Genomic DNA, 13,509 nt, shown 5'->3' on the forward strand with positions numbered 1-13,509 from the left:
TTGAAACCACTTGTGGGCAGATCCCACAATGATGGTCCTATTATCATTTAAATGAATGTTCAGATTATCTGTTTTAATTCTTGAGGTGAAAGTATTGGCTAGGACTTTGGGGTAACCTTACTCTCTGAATAATGCCATGAGACATTTAACCTCCACCTGCAAGAGCAGGTGAGACCTCTGTTTAATGTTCCTGCAGAAAGATGACATCTTCAACATTACTCTCTTTTGTATCTTTAGCGTTGCTTTGATTCAGTCACACTTAGGCATGTAATCCAACCTTATTTACTGCAGAATAACAGCAGACGATGCAGGAGGCATTTATTTTAACTTTTAGGATCAAACGTGCATTTATAAGAATTTATTACCTGGTACTAAACCCTGCAGGCTTAAAGATTTTTAATGGATGGAAAAACTGATTCTGTTTCAGGGCTAGAAAAATGCACACAGTGCAAAAACTGTACTGGTGCTGTTCACTATATTCTGCTTATTTGCAAATGGAGCATTTGTGCCTACCCCGCAGAGGTATAACTCAAGAACGTTGCAACAACTCACTTTCATAACTTGTCTGCAATATATCAGTGTTGAAATATATTGACACATACAAGAGTAATCAGAATCAAGCAAGACAATTTGCTACAGTGCAGTTAATTGTACTGTAGGTGAAACACAGGATCATATGATAGTTATAATGGAGAGATTTCAGTTATCCTGATGAAGACTGGGACAGTAATGATCTAAAGGACAGAGAAGGGCAAGAGTTCCAAGAGTGCTCCCAGGAGAATTACTACATCAGTGTGTTTCCAGTCCAGCGAGAAAGGAGACATTGCTAAATCCAGTTCTTGAGAATGAGATGGGCCAAATGGAGCAGGGTCATAGATGAGACACTTGATGGGTTTTAAATTGATAATAAGGAGATATAGACAGGCTGGCAGTGTTGAAGTTGACTAGTCACCAGGACCAAATGTGATACATCCAAGATACTGAAATTATGGAGGAACAATTTTCCAATCCTTAAATAGAGATATGGGATCAGAGGATTAGAAATTTGCAAATGTTACACCTTCGTTCAAAAAAGAGTGTAAGGATAAGTGCAGCAGTTACAGGCCTGTCAGTTTAACCTCGGTGTGGGGGAAGCTTTTAGAAACAAGAATACAGGACAAAATTGATAGTCACTTGAACAAATGGCGATTAATCAAGAAAAGCCAGCATGGGTTTGTTATGGGCAAAGCCAAGACAAACTTGCTTGAGTTTTTATGATGAGATATCGAGAGAATAGATTTGGGTTCTGCAATTAATGTGGTGCATGGACTTAAAAAAGGCATTTGATAAAGGGCTGCATAATAGACTGGTGGGCAAAGTTACAACTTATGGAATAAACTGGACAGTGGAACACGGATGTAAAATTGGCTAAGTGACAGGAAATAGAGAGTAGTGTAAGAGGCTGATATTCAAATTGGAGGAAGGTATACAACAGGGTTTCCCAGGGATTGGCGTTTGGACCCCTTCTCCTCCATATATAAATTTCCTAGACTTTGGTATACTGGGTGCAATTTCAGAATTTGCAGATCAGACAAAACTAGGAAGTGTTGCAAACTGTAAGAAGGATGGTGTTAAAAGGACACAGGCAGGCTGATAGAATGGGACACGGTAATATCAAATGAAATTTAATAGAGACAAGTGTGAAATGATTCATTTTGGTGAGAAAAACGGAGAGGCAATATAATATAAAGGGTACAACTCTAAAAGGGTGCAGGCATGGAGAGACTTGGTGTTTCTGTGCACAGATCATTGAAGGTAACAGGGCAGGTTGAGAACACGGTTAATAAAAACAATGGGATGCTGGATTGATAAAGGGGGAATAGGCTACAAAAGCATGGAAGCTATGACAAAACTATGTAAAACATTGGCTGGAATGTTACACTTGTGTCAGTGTATCATTGCAGGCAGGTTGGGAAAATTTGGAGTGACCAAAAAGTCTTTTGGCCATTCTCCAGATTTTTCCACCCTGACCACGATGATGCCCGCTGCTAGCAGGGTGAGAAAATCCCGCCCACTGGTGCAGCCTCAGCTGAAACATTGCGTCCAGTTCTGGACAGCACATTTTAGGAAGAATGTTATTAGAGAGGATGTTTTGGATTAATATTATATTTATGATGAGTGGCAGGATGTCACAGTGGTTAGCACTGCTGCCTCACAGCTCCAGGGACCCGAGTTCGATTCCGGTCTTGGGTGGCTGTCTATTTGGAGTTTGCGTGTTCTTCCCGTGTCTGCGTGGGTTTCCTCCCACCGTCCAAAATGTGCAGGTTAGGAGGATTGTCCATGCTAAATTTACCCTTAGTGTCCCAAGATGTTTAGATTCTGGGGATATGTGGGTAAATATGTGGGGTTATGGGGATAGATCAGGAGAGTGGACCTTGGTAAGATTCAGAGAATTGGTGCAGATTTGATGGGCTGAATGCCTCCTGCATTGTAGGGATTCTTTGATTCTTAAGGGTGCACAAGAATGATTCCCAGGCTTAGGAACTTAAGTTGCGTAGATAGATTGGAAAAGCTGGGAATGATTTAAGAGATGAATTTCTACAAATATTCAAAATCAGGAGTAGTCCGGACAGAGAAGATAGGGAGATACTGTTCCCATGGCTAGAAGGATCAAGAGCTCGAGAATACTGATTTAACATGATTGGCAAAATAAGCAATGCGCCATAAGGAAAACCTCTTTACAAAGGAACTTCCTGAGAATCTGGTGGAGACAGATTCATTTATGGCTTTCAAAAGGGATTTGGGTCATTATCTGAAGAAGAAAAATTTGCAATCCTCCAGGACAGGGCAGGGAAGTGACACCACGTAAATTGCTCTTGCAGAGAGTGAGCAAAAATACATAACAGGCCAAGTAGCTACTTCCTTTGCTAAAATCATTCTGTCATTCTAGGTCATGCTTATATCACCTGCACTCTCACAGCTACTGAACTGGTACTGTGCCATCAATATTCTGCTGTATAGGTGATGTTTCTATATTTTCAGAAAAACAGATACAGTAAATAAAAGGAAACATTCATACAAAGGCAGTTTAATATCAGAGAAATTGACAAAGACAACATGACCACCGGAAATTCCTTACTGGGTACCTGCACTGCTTGGCAGGTGTCTTCATTTTTATCTGCATTCATTATTCTAATGCGCTGCAGCAATATGGTTCTTTCCCAAACTAAGCTATGTAAATCCTAGGTTGCACCTATTTGCATAATTTATTGAAGTTGTGCAATTTCAGATGCCTTCAAAGTTAATCAGTAGACATGAATTTTAATTTCTTGTGCAACTTTGATATCTGAGCTTAGTTACTTACATCATTTACAAATATCAGGTATGTTACAACTCCGTTAATTAATTAGAATATTACAGAAATGTACCTAAAGCCAGGTTATGATAATTTGAAGTCCTACTATGTCAAGCAGATTAATTATGCACTAAAATCAGACAAAAGGTTGTGTTGTTCTAACAGGTCTGCCTTTTGTAAAGCACTGGCTCCATCTGGTGGGGTAATGCATGTTTTTAAACAAAATAAACTTCTGCAGTGCTTTCAGACCAACAACATAGAAAACTAAAGCACAAACAGGCCCTTTGGCCCACAAGTTGCACTGATCATATCCATACCTACTAGGCCTATCTATAACCCTCAAGCCCATTAATCCCATGATTAAGCATGAGTACTATATTAATATATTAAGCATGATTGCTTTAAACTTGCTTTGTTCTTGGGTGGAGAATAAGAATTAAAATATATTTTGACCCCTTTTTGTGCATCGTGCATTGGGAGAGTGCTTACTTATGAGTAAAAATGTGATCCTTTTTATTGCTAGACATCACTATTGTCTATCTTTGGTGCTTTGTAAGTGCACACAGTTACGTGTGAAGTGCTTTTTCTAATTGACCCACTATGCTTTTAAAGTTTGCAGTCATTGTTCAGAAATAAATGGACTGTTATTTAAGAACATAAGAACATAAGAAATAGGAGCAGGAGTAGGCCATCTGGCCCTTCGAGCCTGCCCCGCCATTCAATAAGATCATGGCTGATCTGTCGTGGCTCAGTTCCACTTTCCCGCCCTCTCCCCATAACCCTTAATCCCCTCTCTTATCAAAAACCCATCAACCCGCTTCTTAAAAATATTTAGCGAGGCAGCCTCCACCACTTCAACGGGCAGAGAATTCCAGAGATTCACCACCCTTTGAGTGAAGAAGTTCCTCCTCAACTCCGTTCTGAACCGCCCCCCCTTTATCTTGAGGCTGTGCCCCCTAGTCCTACTGTCTTTTTTGAGCGGGAAGAGTCTTTCCACCTCTATCCTATCCATCCCATTCATCATCTTATACGTCTCAATGAGATCTCCCCTCATTCTTCCAAACTCTAACGAGTACAAGCCTAGTTTATTCAGCCTCTCCTCATAGCTCAACCCCCTCAACTCCGGCATCAGCCTAGTAAACCTCCTCTGCACTCCCTCCAAGGCCAAAATATCCTTGCGCAGGTGCGGCGCCCAAAACTGCACACAGTACTCCAGCTGCGGCCTCACCAATGCCCTATACAGCTGCAGCAAGACCTCCCTACTTTTATATTCAATCCCCCTCGCTATGAAGGCCAGCATCCCATTCGCCTTCCTGACCACCTGCTGCACCTGCAGGCTGGGTTTTAAATGGTGAAAAATTACAACATGCTACTTTGCAGAGGGACCTGGGGGTTCTTGTGCATGAATCGCAAAAACTCAGTCTGCAGGTGCAGCAGGTGATCTAGAAGGCAAATGGAATGTTGGCCTTCATTGTGAGGGGGATGGAATATAAAAGCAAGGAGATCTTGCTGCAATTCTCCAAGGTACTGGTGAGGCCGCAACTAATACTGTGTGCAATTTTGGTCCCCTTATTTGCGAAAGAATATATTGGCCTTGGAGGGAGTGCAGAAAAGGTTCACCAGATTGATACCGGAGATGAGGGTGTTAGCTTTTGAGGAGAGATTGAGCAGATCGGGCCTGTACTCGTTGGAGTTTAGAAGGCTGAAGGGTGATCTTATAGAGACATATAAGATAATGAAGGGGCTCGATAGGGAAGAGGCAGAGAGATTCTTTCCACTTAGAAAGGAAACAAGAACTAGAGGACACAGCTTCAAAATTAAGGGGGGGGGTGGTCACTTTAGAATAGAGTTGAGGAGGAACTTCTTCTCTGAGGGTAGTGAATCTCTGGAATCCTCTGCCCGTTGAAGCAGTGGAGGCTACCTCATTGAATATGTTTAAGTCACAGGTAGATAGATTTCTGATCAATAAGGGAATTAAGGGTTATGGGGAGCAGGCAGGTAAGTGGAACTGAACCACTTTCAGATCAGCCATGACCTTATTGAATGGCGGGGCGTGCTCGAGGGGCTAGATGGCCTACTCCTGCTCCTATTTCTATGTTCTTAAATAGTGTGAATGCGACAGTGCATGTTTAGATGAAAGCGTGATATGCCCTTATCTATGGTAAGAAAGACTTGCATTTATATAGCATCTTTCATGGTGCAATGTTGGTCTGAGGAATTGGATGATCTCCTACAGGACTGCTTAGAGTCAGTGGACTAGTCAGTATTTAAAAACTCTGCGACCAGCCTGAGTGAGTACACCACTACAGTAATTGGCTTTATTAGTAAGTGTGTAGAAAACTATGTGCCATAGGAGCAAATACGCATGTTTCCCAACTGGAAACCATAGATGAACAGGGGTATCCACTGCTTGCTGAAGTCTAGGTCTGAGGCATTGAAGCCAAGCAACACTGACCTACATAAGAAAGCCAGATACGATCTAAGGCAATCCATCAAAGATGCCAAAAAGTAATAACGGACCAAGCTAGAGTCCCAGGCCGCACGGAACCCCGCCGATTATGGCAAGATCTGCAAGTCATAACAGGCTACAAGATGAAGGCATGTAAAAAGCCTAAGGTCACGTACCAGCCGACTCGAGAACAGCTTCTTCCCTGCTGCCATCAGACTTTTGACAAATGCACCTCTCCCTGATGAGCGCAATGCATTCTACGCCTGTTTTGAGCAAGAGCACACCCTCCTCACTGGATCTGAGGTCACCATTGCAGATGTCAGAGCAATCTTCTCGAAGATCAACCCATGGCAAGCAACTGGCCAGATGGGGTACCCAGACAAGCACTCAGATCCTATGCTGATTAGCTGGCGGGGGGCATTTGCAGACATCTTCAGCTCTCTTGACAACAATCTGAGGTTCCTATCAGCTTCAGTAAGACGACTATATCTCAGTACCTAAAAACAGTCAAGCAGTGTGCCTTAATGAATATCATCCGGTGGCTCTGACATCCATCATTATGAAGTGCTTTGAAAGGTTAGTCATGGCACGAGTCAGTTCCAGCCTCCTGGACTGCCTGGATCCACTACAGTTTGCCTACCGCTGCAACAGGTCCACAGCAGATGCTATTTCCCTGCCCTGCACTCAACCCTAGGACACCTAGATAACAAAGACACCTATGTCAGATTCCTATTTATTGACTACAGCTTAACCTTCAACACCATTATACATACGAAACTCATCTCCAAACTCCATGGCCGAGGTCTCGGCTCCTCCCTCTGCGACTGGATCCTGAACTTCCTAAAACACAAACACAATCAGTAAGGATAGGCAATAACACCTTCTCCATGATCATTCTCAAAACTGGTGCTCCACAAAGCTGTGTTCTCAGCCCCCTACTATATTTCTTGTACGCCTATGACTGTGTGGCCAATTCCCCCTCCAATTCGATTTTCAAGTTTGCTGACGGCAGCACCATAATGGGTCAGATTTCAAACAATGATGAGACGGAGTACAGGAATGAAATAGAGAATCTGGTGAACTGGGGCGATAACAATAATCTCTCCCTCAATGTCAACAAAACGAAGGAGATTGTCATCGACTTCAGGAACATGCCCCTGAGTACATCAATGGGGGCGAAATACAAATGTTCGAGAGCTTCAAGTTTTTAAGTGTCCAGATCACCAACAACCTGTCCTGGTCCCCCCGCTTGCCGACACTATAGTTAACAAAGCCCACCAATGCCTCTACTTTCTCAAAAGACTAGGGAAATTTGGCATGTCAGTTACAATTTTCATCAATTTTTGCAGATGTGCCATAGAAAGCATTCTTTCTGGTTGTGTCACACCTTAGTGTGGCTCCTTTTTTGCCCAAGACAGCATGAATGTAGCCCAATCCATCATGCAAACCATCCTCCCATCCATTGACTCTGTCTACACTTCCCGCTGCCTCAGTAAAGCAGCCAACATAATTTAGGATCCCACACACCCCAGCCACACTCCCTTCCACCTTCTTCCGTTGGGAAAAAGATACAAAAGTCTAAGGTCACGTACCAGCCGACTCGAGAACAGCTTCTTCCCTGCTGCCATCAGACTTTTGAATGGATCTACCTTGCATTAAGCTGATCTTTCTCTTCAGCCTAGCTATAATGTAACATTACATTCTGCACTCTCTTGTTTCCTCCTTTGTGAACGGTATGTTTTGTCTGTATAGCACACAAGAAACTATACTTTTCATTGTATACTAATACATGTGACAATAATAAATCAAAGCAAATTTCACGAGCTGTCAAGATTAAAAATTTAACCACTTATGTTGAACTGATTTATTTAAAAATGTTTGCATCATTGTTTATTAAAAACTGCAGAATAGAAATCTACAAGATTATGAGGAGCATGGACAGAATGGATAGTCAGAAGCTTTTTCCCAGGGTGGAAGAGTCAATTACTAGGGGCTACAGGTTTAAGGTGCGAGGGGCAAGGTTTGAAGGAGATGTACGAGGCAAGTTTTTTTACACAGAGGGTTGTGGGTGCCTGGAACCTGCTGCCGAGAGAGGTAGTGGAAGCAGATACAGTAGTGAGTTTTAAGAGGCGTCTTGACAATTACATGAATAGGATGGGAGTGGAGGGCTATGGTCCCCGGAAGGGTAGGGGGTTTTAATTCAGTCGGGCAGCATGGTCAGTGCAGACTTGGAGGGCCGAAGGGCCTGTTCCTTTGCTGAAATTTTCTTTGTTCTTTGTTTCTTTGATTGACGCTGTCATTACACCAATGTGCTATACTACTGAGCAGCAAGTGCAGGTTCCTAACATCATATATATAAAGATTTTGATCTTATTGGGGTTATTTCAAGATATTCAGACAAGATTCCCTATTTTCCACCAAAGTTTTTGTACTGTGACAGCATTTAAAGGAACAATGGCCAAACAAAGCTTGAGAAAACACCTTATTTTTGTAGCTGTGTTGCTTTGGTCCTGTGGTAAGTAGCTGTAACTCGATAATCACCTGAATGGAAATTCTGTTGTTTCTTTTCTTCCTTTGTAAATTCAATTCATTTTCCTATCAGTTCTGTTTCTAGATGAAGCAAAACTGAATAATACATAATTCCTTTCTGCAAGACATCACTGGCATTGTCTTAGTCTTTGAATGTGAGACTGTTACTAGGCACAACCACCTGCTATGAACCTTACTGTGTTGGTTAATTAAATGACAACGTGGATTTCTGATTTAGTATTCAGTACCAGAGACACGTTTCAAGATTGTTCACTGGCTGCTCTTTCCAAGCTCTAATATTTGGGATCTGTTGAGGCCTAAATTATGTTCAAAAAAAAATTCAATGTGCTTTATATCTCTGATAACCAAGAGTTGTTAGATCATATTATAAATCAATTGCAATCAACTACTAATAACAATCGTAAGCACTTGTAGTGGACCATTCATTGAAAGTTATAACCAAGTCAGTAAGCCTAATAAATAATGGAATAGTAGGCTTCAGTCTCATGGAATGTATGTTCTGCTCCATGTCAGAACTCCAGGACAGGCTTCTTGGCCTAGGCAGCCCACAGACAAGAAATGTCACCAGATGGAGGAGCCAGATTGAATATTAGCAAACATCACTGTGGTGCGTGTATGTGGTTGAAAATAGATGGAAAGCACATGTCTGGATGTAGTCACCATGTGCCTGCAGGGAGAGAATGGATGGCTGACAGATGTCATAAAATTGCTGAAAAGTTCCTGAACCAAAAGGGCAGTAATAGGGGATTTTAAGTACCCAAATATTAACTGAAATAAATCGAAGTATAAAATGTATAGAAGGCACAGAATTCTGAAAGTATATTGCACAGTACATTTTTAGCCAGCACATTGCTATCCCAACAAAAGAAGGAACAGTTCTCAACTTGGTTTTTGGGAATGAATCTGGGCAGAAGGAAGGGATACAAAATAGAGCATTTTAATTGTGATCATGGACAAAATTTTCCCAAAATGATTGGAACCCTGACAACCGTTGTAAACTCCTACTGGCAATGCACACAGCTGGCTGCCAGACCTCCCAGTTAGTATATCATGGCAACCACAAAGGTTGCCATCATGTGCAGGAAGGTTGCCTGACGCCCTAGGGCTGCCAGCCAAATCCGCAGTCTTAGCAGGGACAGTGACCACTGCTGCAGAAGCAGGCAAGGGCCCTTTAATTACATCAGTAGGTTGAAGAAAATTAAATAGAGCATTAAAAATTATCTCAGTGGAAAGAAAATCCTCAGTAAATTGACGAGGTGGGGCTGTGGGGGCTGCCTTCTCTATCCATCAACAACCCAACCCCACCCCACCCCACCCCCAGCCATAAATAACTCCCCTGTCTCCCAAGTTGCAGCTGGACAACTGCCTTCATTTAGCTGGTGTCCTCTTGTGGCTGGGTGTGGGGGTGGCCAGACTGTCACTCCGTCATTCTAATGTAGGCAAAATACCAATGGTCTGGTAAAAAGACCCATAAGATGTTTAAATTTGCCTGGCATGCCTTGTGGAGGGTAGCCTACCTAAGATCTTTAAAATTCCCCAATGGTGGGACATATTAAAACCATTATGGAAAGGCATGAAGAAACGCCAGGAGTAAATGGTTTTAATTGAGAAAAGGCCAATTTTACCACTGTGCTGTAATGTGACAAACATGGTTGAAAACAGCTACTTGAAGATAAATCAGTGTTAAGATCTCGGAAAGCATTTGAAGAGAAGCTTGAGATGGTTCTCAAATACATTCACAGAAAGAAAGGGATGGAACTTACAAATCTGGACGTCCTCCCCATAAATGTCAAAGACTAAATAGAGTGAGATATGGTTTAAAAAAAGCTCATGTCTGATCTCAAGAGCTCAAGCGGAATATTGGGCTGAAATTTAAAAGGTAATTAGAAGAGAAAATAGAGGGCATGAAAATATTGCTAAGTAAAATCAAGGAAAACACAAAGATATTTTATAAGTCTATGTTAAAAATCCATAAATAAAAAGAGGATAATTAATGAATAGTAGGGCTAAAGAGACCAAGGATGCAACTTGTGCATGGAAGAGAAAGACATGGTTATGGTTTTTGAGAAATGTAGAGAGTCAAAGGGATCTTGGTGTGCATGTTCACAGATTCCTGAAAGTAATCTGGACAGATAGGTAAAGTTGACAAGAAGCATATGGCATACTGGCCAAGGCCGTGAGTATATGAGCAGGAAGGTTATACTGGAAGTGTCTAAAGCACTAGCTAGGCTGTAGCTTGAGTACTGCATTCTGATCATCACAATATAGAAAGAATGTGATCATATTACAGAGTTTACAGGAGCAATTTACAAGGGTGTTATGGAAGTAGAGAATTTTAGCTCTGAACCAAGATTGGACAAGCTGGTTTTATTTTCTTTAGAACTGAGGAGGCAAAGAGGAGATATAAATGAAGTGTATAAAATTATGAGGGTGCTGGATGGAATGAATGAGAAGTACCTATTTCTGTTGGCAGAGATAGAAATAAACTTGCAGAGTTGTGGGAATCAAGCATATGAGTGGGATTGACTAGATTGCTCTGCGGAAAGCAGGCATAGACTCAGAAAGGACCAAATGGCTTCCTTCTGTGCTGTAATGGACTCTCTGATTCTAACATAGATTTGGCTAGATTTAAAGTAATTGCCAGAAGGTTTAGCGGGGAGTTGAGGAATTATTTTTTCACCCTGAATATTATGGAAGTCTGGAAGTCACTACCTAAAAGAGTAGTGGAGGCAAAAACAATCAGTGCATTTAAAAACACTTGCTGCAACATGCAGTGAAAGGGATCAAGAGCTGGAAAGCGGGATTAGACTGGATAGCTTTTTTGGGCATTCAGTTTGGGTCGTTGTGATTTCAGCAGTCTTCCGATGCTGTTTTGAAGCTTTGTTTGATTTTGGTTGCGTGTTGCAGCTTCCATGGTGATTTGAGCTAGAAATGAGTGTCATATATTGTCAAACTATTTAACAATCACTGCATACCATTGTTTTAAAAACTTAGATTTATCACATATGTCTGCTAGTCTCCCTTTTGTTAATGTGTAAAATGGCAAAGCTGGTGATTCAGATATTTGAAGCACTTTATATGGATATTTTAAACTATTACAGCCAATCCAGATAGGGTCTTTCGTTTTATGGGTTACCGTCATATGTTGATTTTATGTGAGAGGTTTGCAGAAACAATTTCAACATTTATTTTTTTAAGTAATCTGGTAAATAATTACAGATCTTCAGGAAAATAGTTGCAGTTTTAAATTGTTTTATGCAAATCTTACTGATTAAGAAGAATTTTACATGAAATTTGCCTTTAAATTGTTTTATGCATTTGGTTAGATTCTTTTGCAATGTATTGGTGAGACTATCGCATTACTCCCTCCTGTGGACAAAGTTAGAACAGCATGCTGCACAAGGGAGCAAATTCCACAATTATCCACAGCAATAATAACATTTTTGTCTGTCTGGACTATTTTGATTGGTCAGTTTAAGGGGTGCCTCTAGATGGGCATGCCAGGTGTAAAAAAAAACTGGTGTCCAAACAGCTGATGAAGTAACAAGTATTTATTTACAGGAAGAAAAGATTATTTACAAGAACGATTTACAGCAAAACAGTAGTGCTACTGTAACTATCACAACCAGGTCCCAATTGCAGGCTTTAAAGCCCATTCTCCAGCTCCAAATCACACTCCTTGGTCAGGGAGTCACAGGATTCTCAAGGTTGGCCAATACCTCAGACGAGAAGACCACATTATCTTCGAGGCCGCCATAACACCGGGGTACACGTGGAATCCAAATATCCCAACAAAGTTTTAAAATTTCCACAGGCATAGAATATTTTATTTTGCAGAATAACCTCATCAAATATTAAGTATTCCACAAGGATGGCATGCAGGGCAAATGGCATGGGAAGGGTCTGGCACAGGAAGAAGGGATGAGATGATGGAGATGATACAAGAGGGCTGAAAGGAATAGTTTGAACATAGAATAAAAGATAGAGGGTTGGGGGGCAGGATGAAATGGCATGAAATGTTTTAAAGAAGCATTGTTGCAATAGATATTCAAGTTTCACCACAGATGTTGTGCAAGTTTCTGCTAGAAGAAAGTGTTTTTAATGCTCCTCTGTTTTCTCAATAAACAGGCAGCAAAAGGCTTATATTGCCACACAAGGACCCTTGGCAGAAACCACAGAAGATTTCTGGCGTATGCTGTGGGAGCACAACTCCACGATTGTAGTAATGCTGACAAAACTGCGGGAGATGGGTCGAGTAAGTAACACTCAACAATTGTGCTCTCAACTGTACAGTTAAACCACCTCCAAGGAATGTAGTTTGCTGCCTGTATGCTAGTTATTAGTTGAGTTAGTCCATTTGCAATCCTTTGATTACATGGAAAAGGCATAGGATTGGCAATCTGGCTCGTTTGGCAAACCTTGATGTATTGAGGGCAGTGGGGGGCTGGTGTAATGAATGTAATTTGAATATTTAGGGGCATCGAATGTATGTGGCTAAACAGTAGCACCTCTTTCTGCAAGTTATTGCTTTTGTTTGTAACAATATCTGTCAACCATACATCAACCACCCTTTACAAAAAATGAGATACAATTATCTCAGGAACTGGAAGGTTTGGAGTTTTTATGAGCTCACAGTGGCATAAATGTGATTGACATTCTTGAATAATTTGTTGAAAATAAAGTTACAAATCACTTTTCGTTGGGGGCTTTCCAGAAGGTGCGTCAGGTTACAGAGAAATTGACCTTTACAGCACTGAAGAAAGCCATTCAGGTTACAGAGAAATTCCCATTCTCTCTTTTTAATTCATTCGTGGGGCATGGGTGTCGCTGGTTGGGCCAGCATTTATTACCCAAGGCTATTTGCCTGAGAGCAGTTGAGAGCCAACCACACTGATGTGGCTCTGGCATCACATGTGGCCAGACCAGGTAAGCATGGCAGATTTCCTTCCCTGAAGGACATTAGTGAACCAGATGGGTTTTTCTGACAGGGACAGTCTTTGGTGAGGCACTCATGGCCTTCACAATCCAGAGGACATCAGACACAGACATCTAATATATCAGAACCTGGACACAAGTAAGCTGCCTTCTGCATTCCTGAACCATAGGGGAAATTCCATATGGAAAACAGGATGCTGAAAAAATCTCAGTGACACAAAGCAATTAACAGGTGTTTCTT

At 41.5% G+C, this 13,509-nt stretch overlaps 1 protein-coding gene across 2 annotated transcripts in view; it reads left to right on the plus strand.

Moving 5' to 3' along the window:
- The window catches only part of ptprfa (protein tyrosine phosphatase receptor type Fa), a 488,466-nt gene that overhangs the window by 461,103 nt on the left and 13,854 nt on the right, over positions 1–13,509 (plus strand). For both annotated transcript variants that reach the window (XM_080195322.1, XM_080195323.1), the window contains one exon: positions 12,462–12,588. In XM_080195322.1, the coding sequence (XP_080051448.1) occupies positions 12,462–12,588 (127 nt within the window). The remainder of the gene's footprint in view (positions 1–12,461; positions 12,589–13,509) is intronic.

Source organism: Carcharhinus amblyrhynchos, chromosome 9, assembly GCF_965287045.1.
Source record: "Carcharhinus amblyrhynchos chromosome 9, sCarAmb.v2.hapA, whole genome shotgun sequence".
Lineage (NCBI taxonomy): Eukaryota > Metazoa > Chordata > Chondrichthyes > Carcharhiniformes > Carcharhinidae > Carcharhinus > Carcharhinus amblyrhynchos.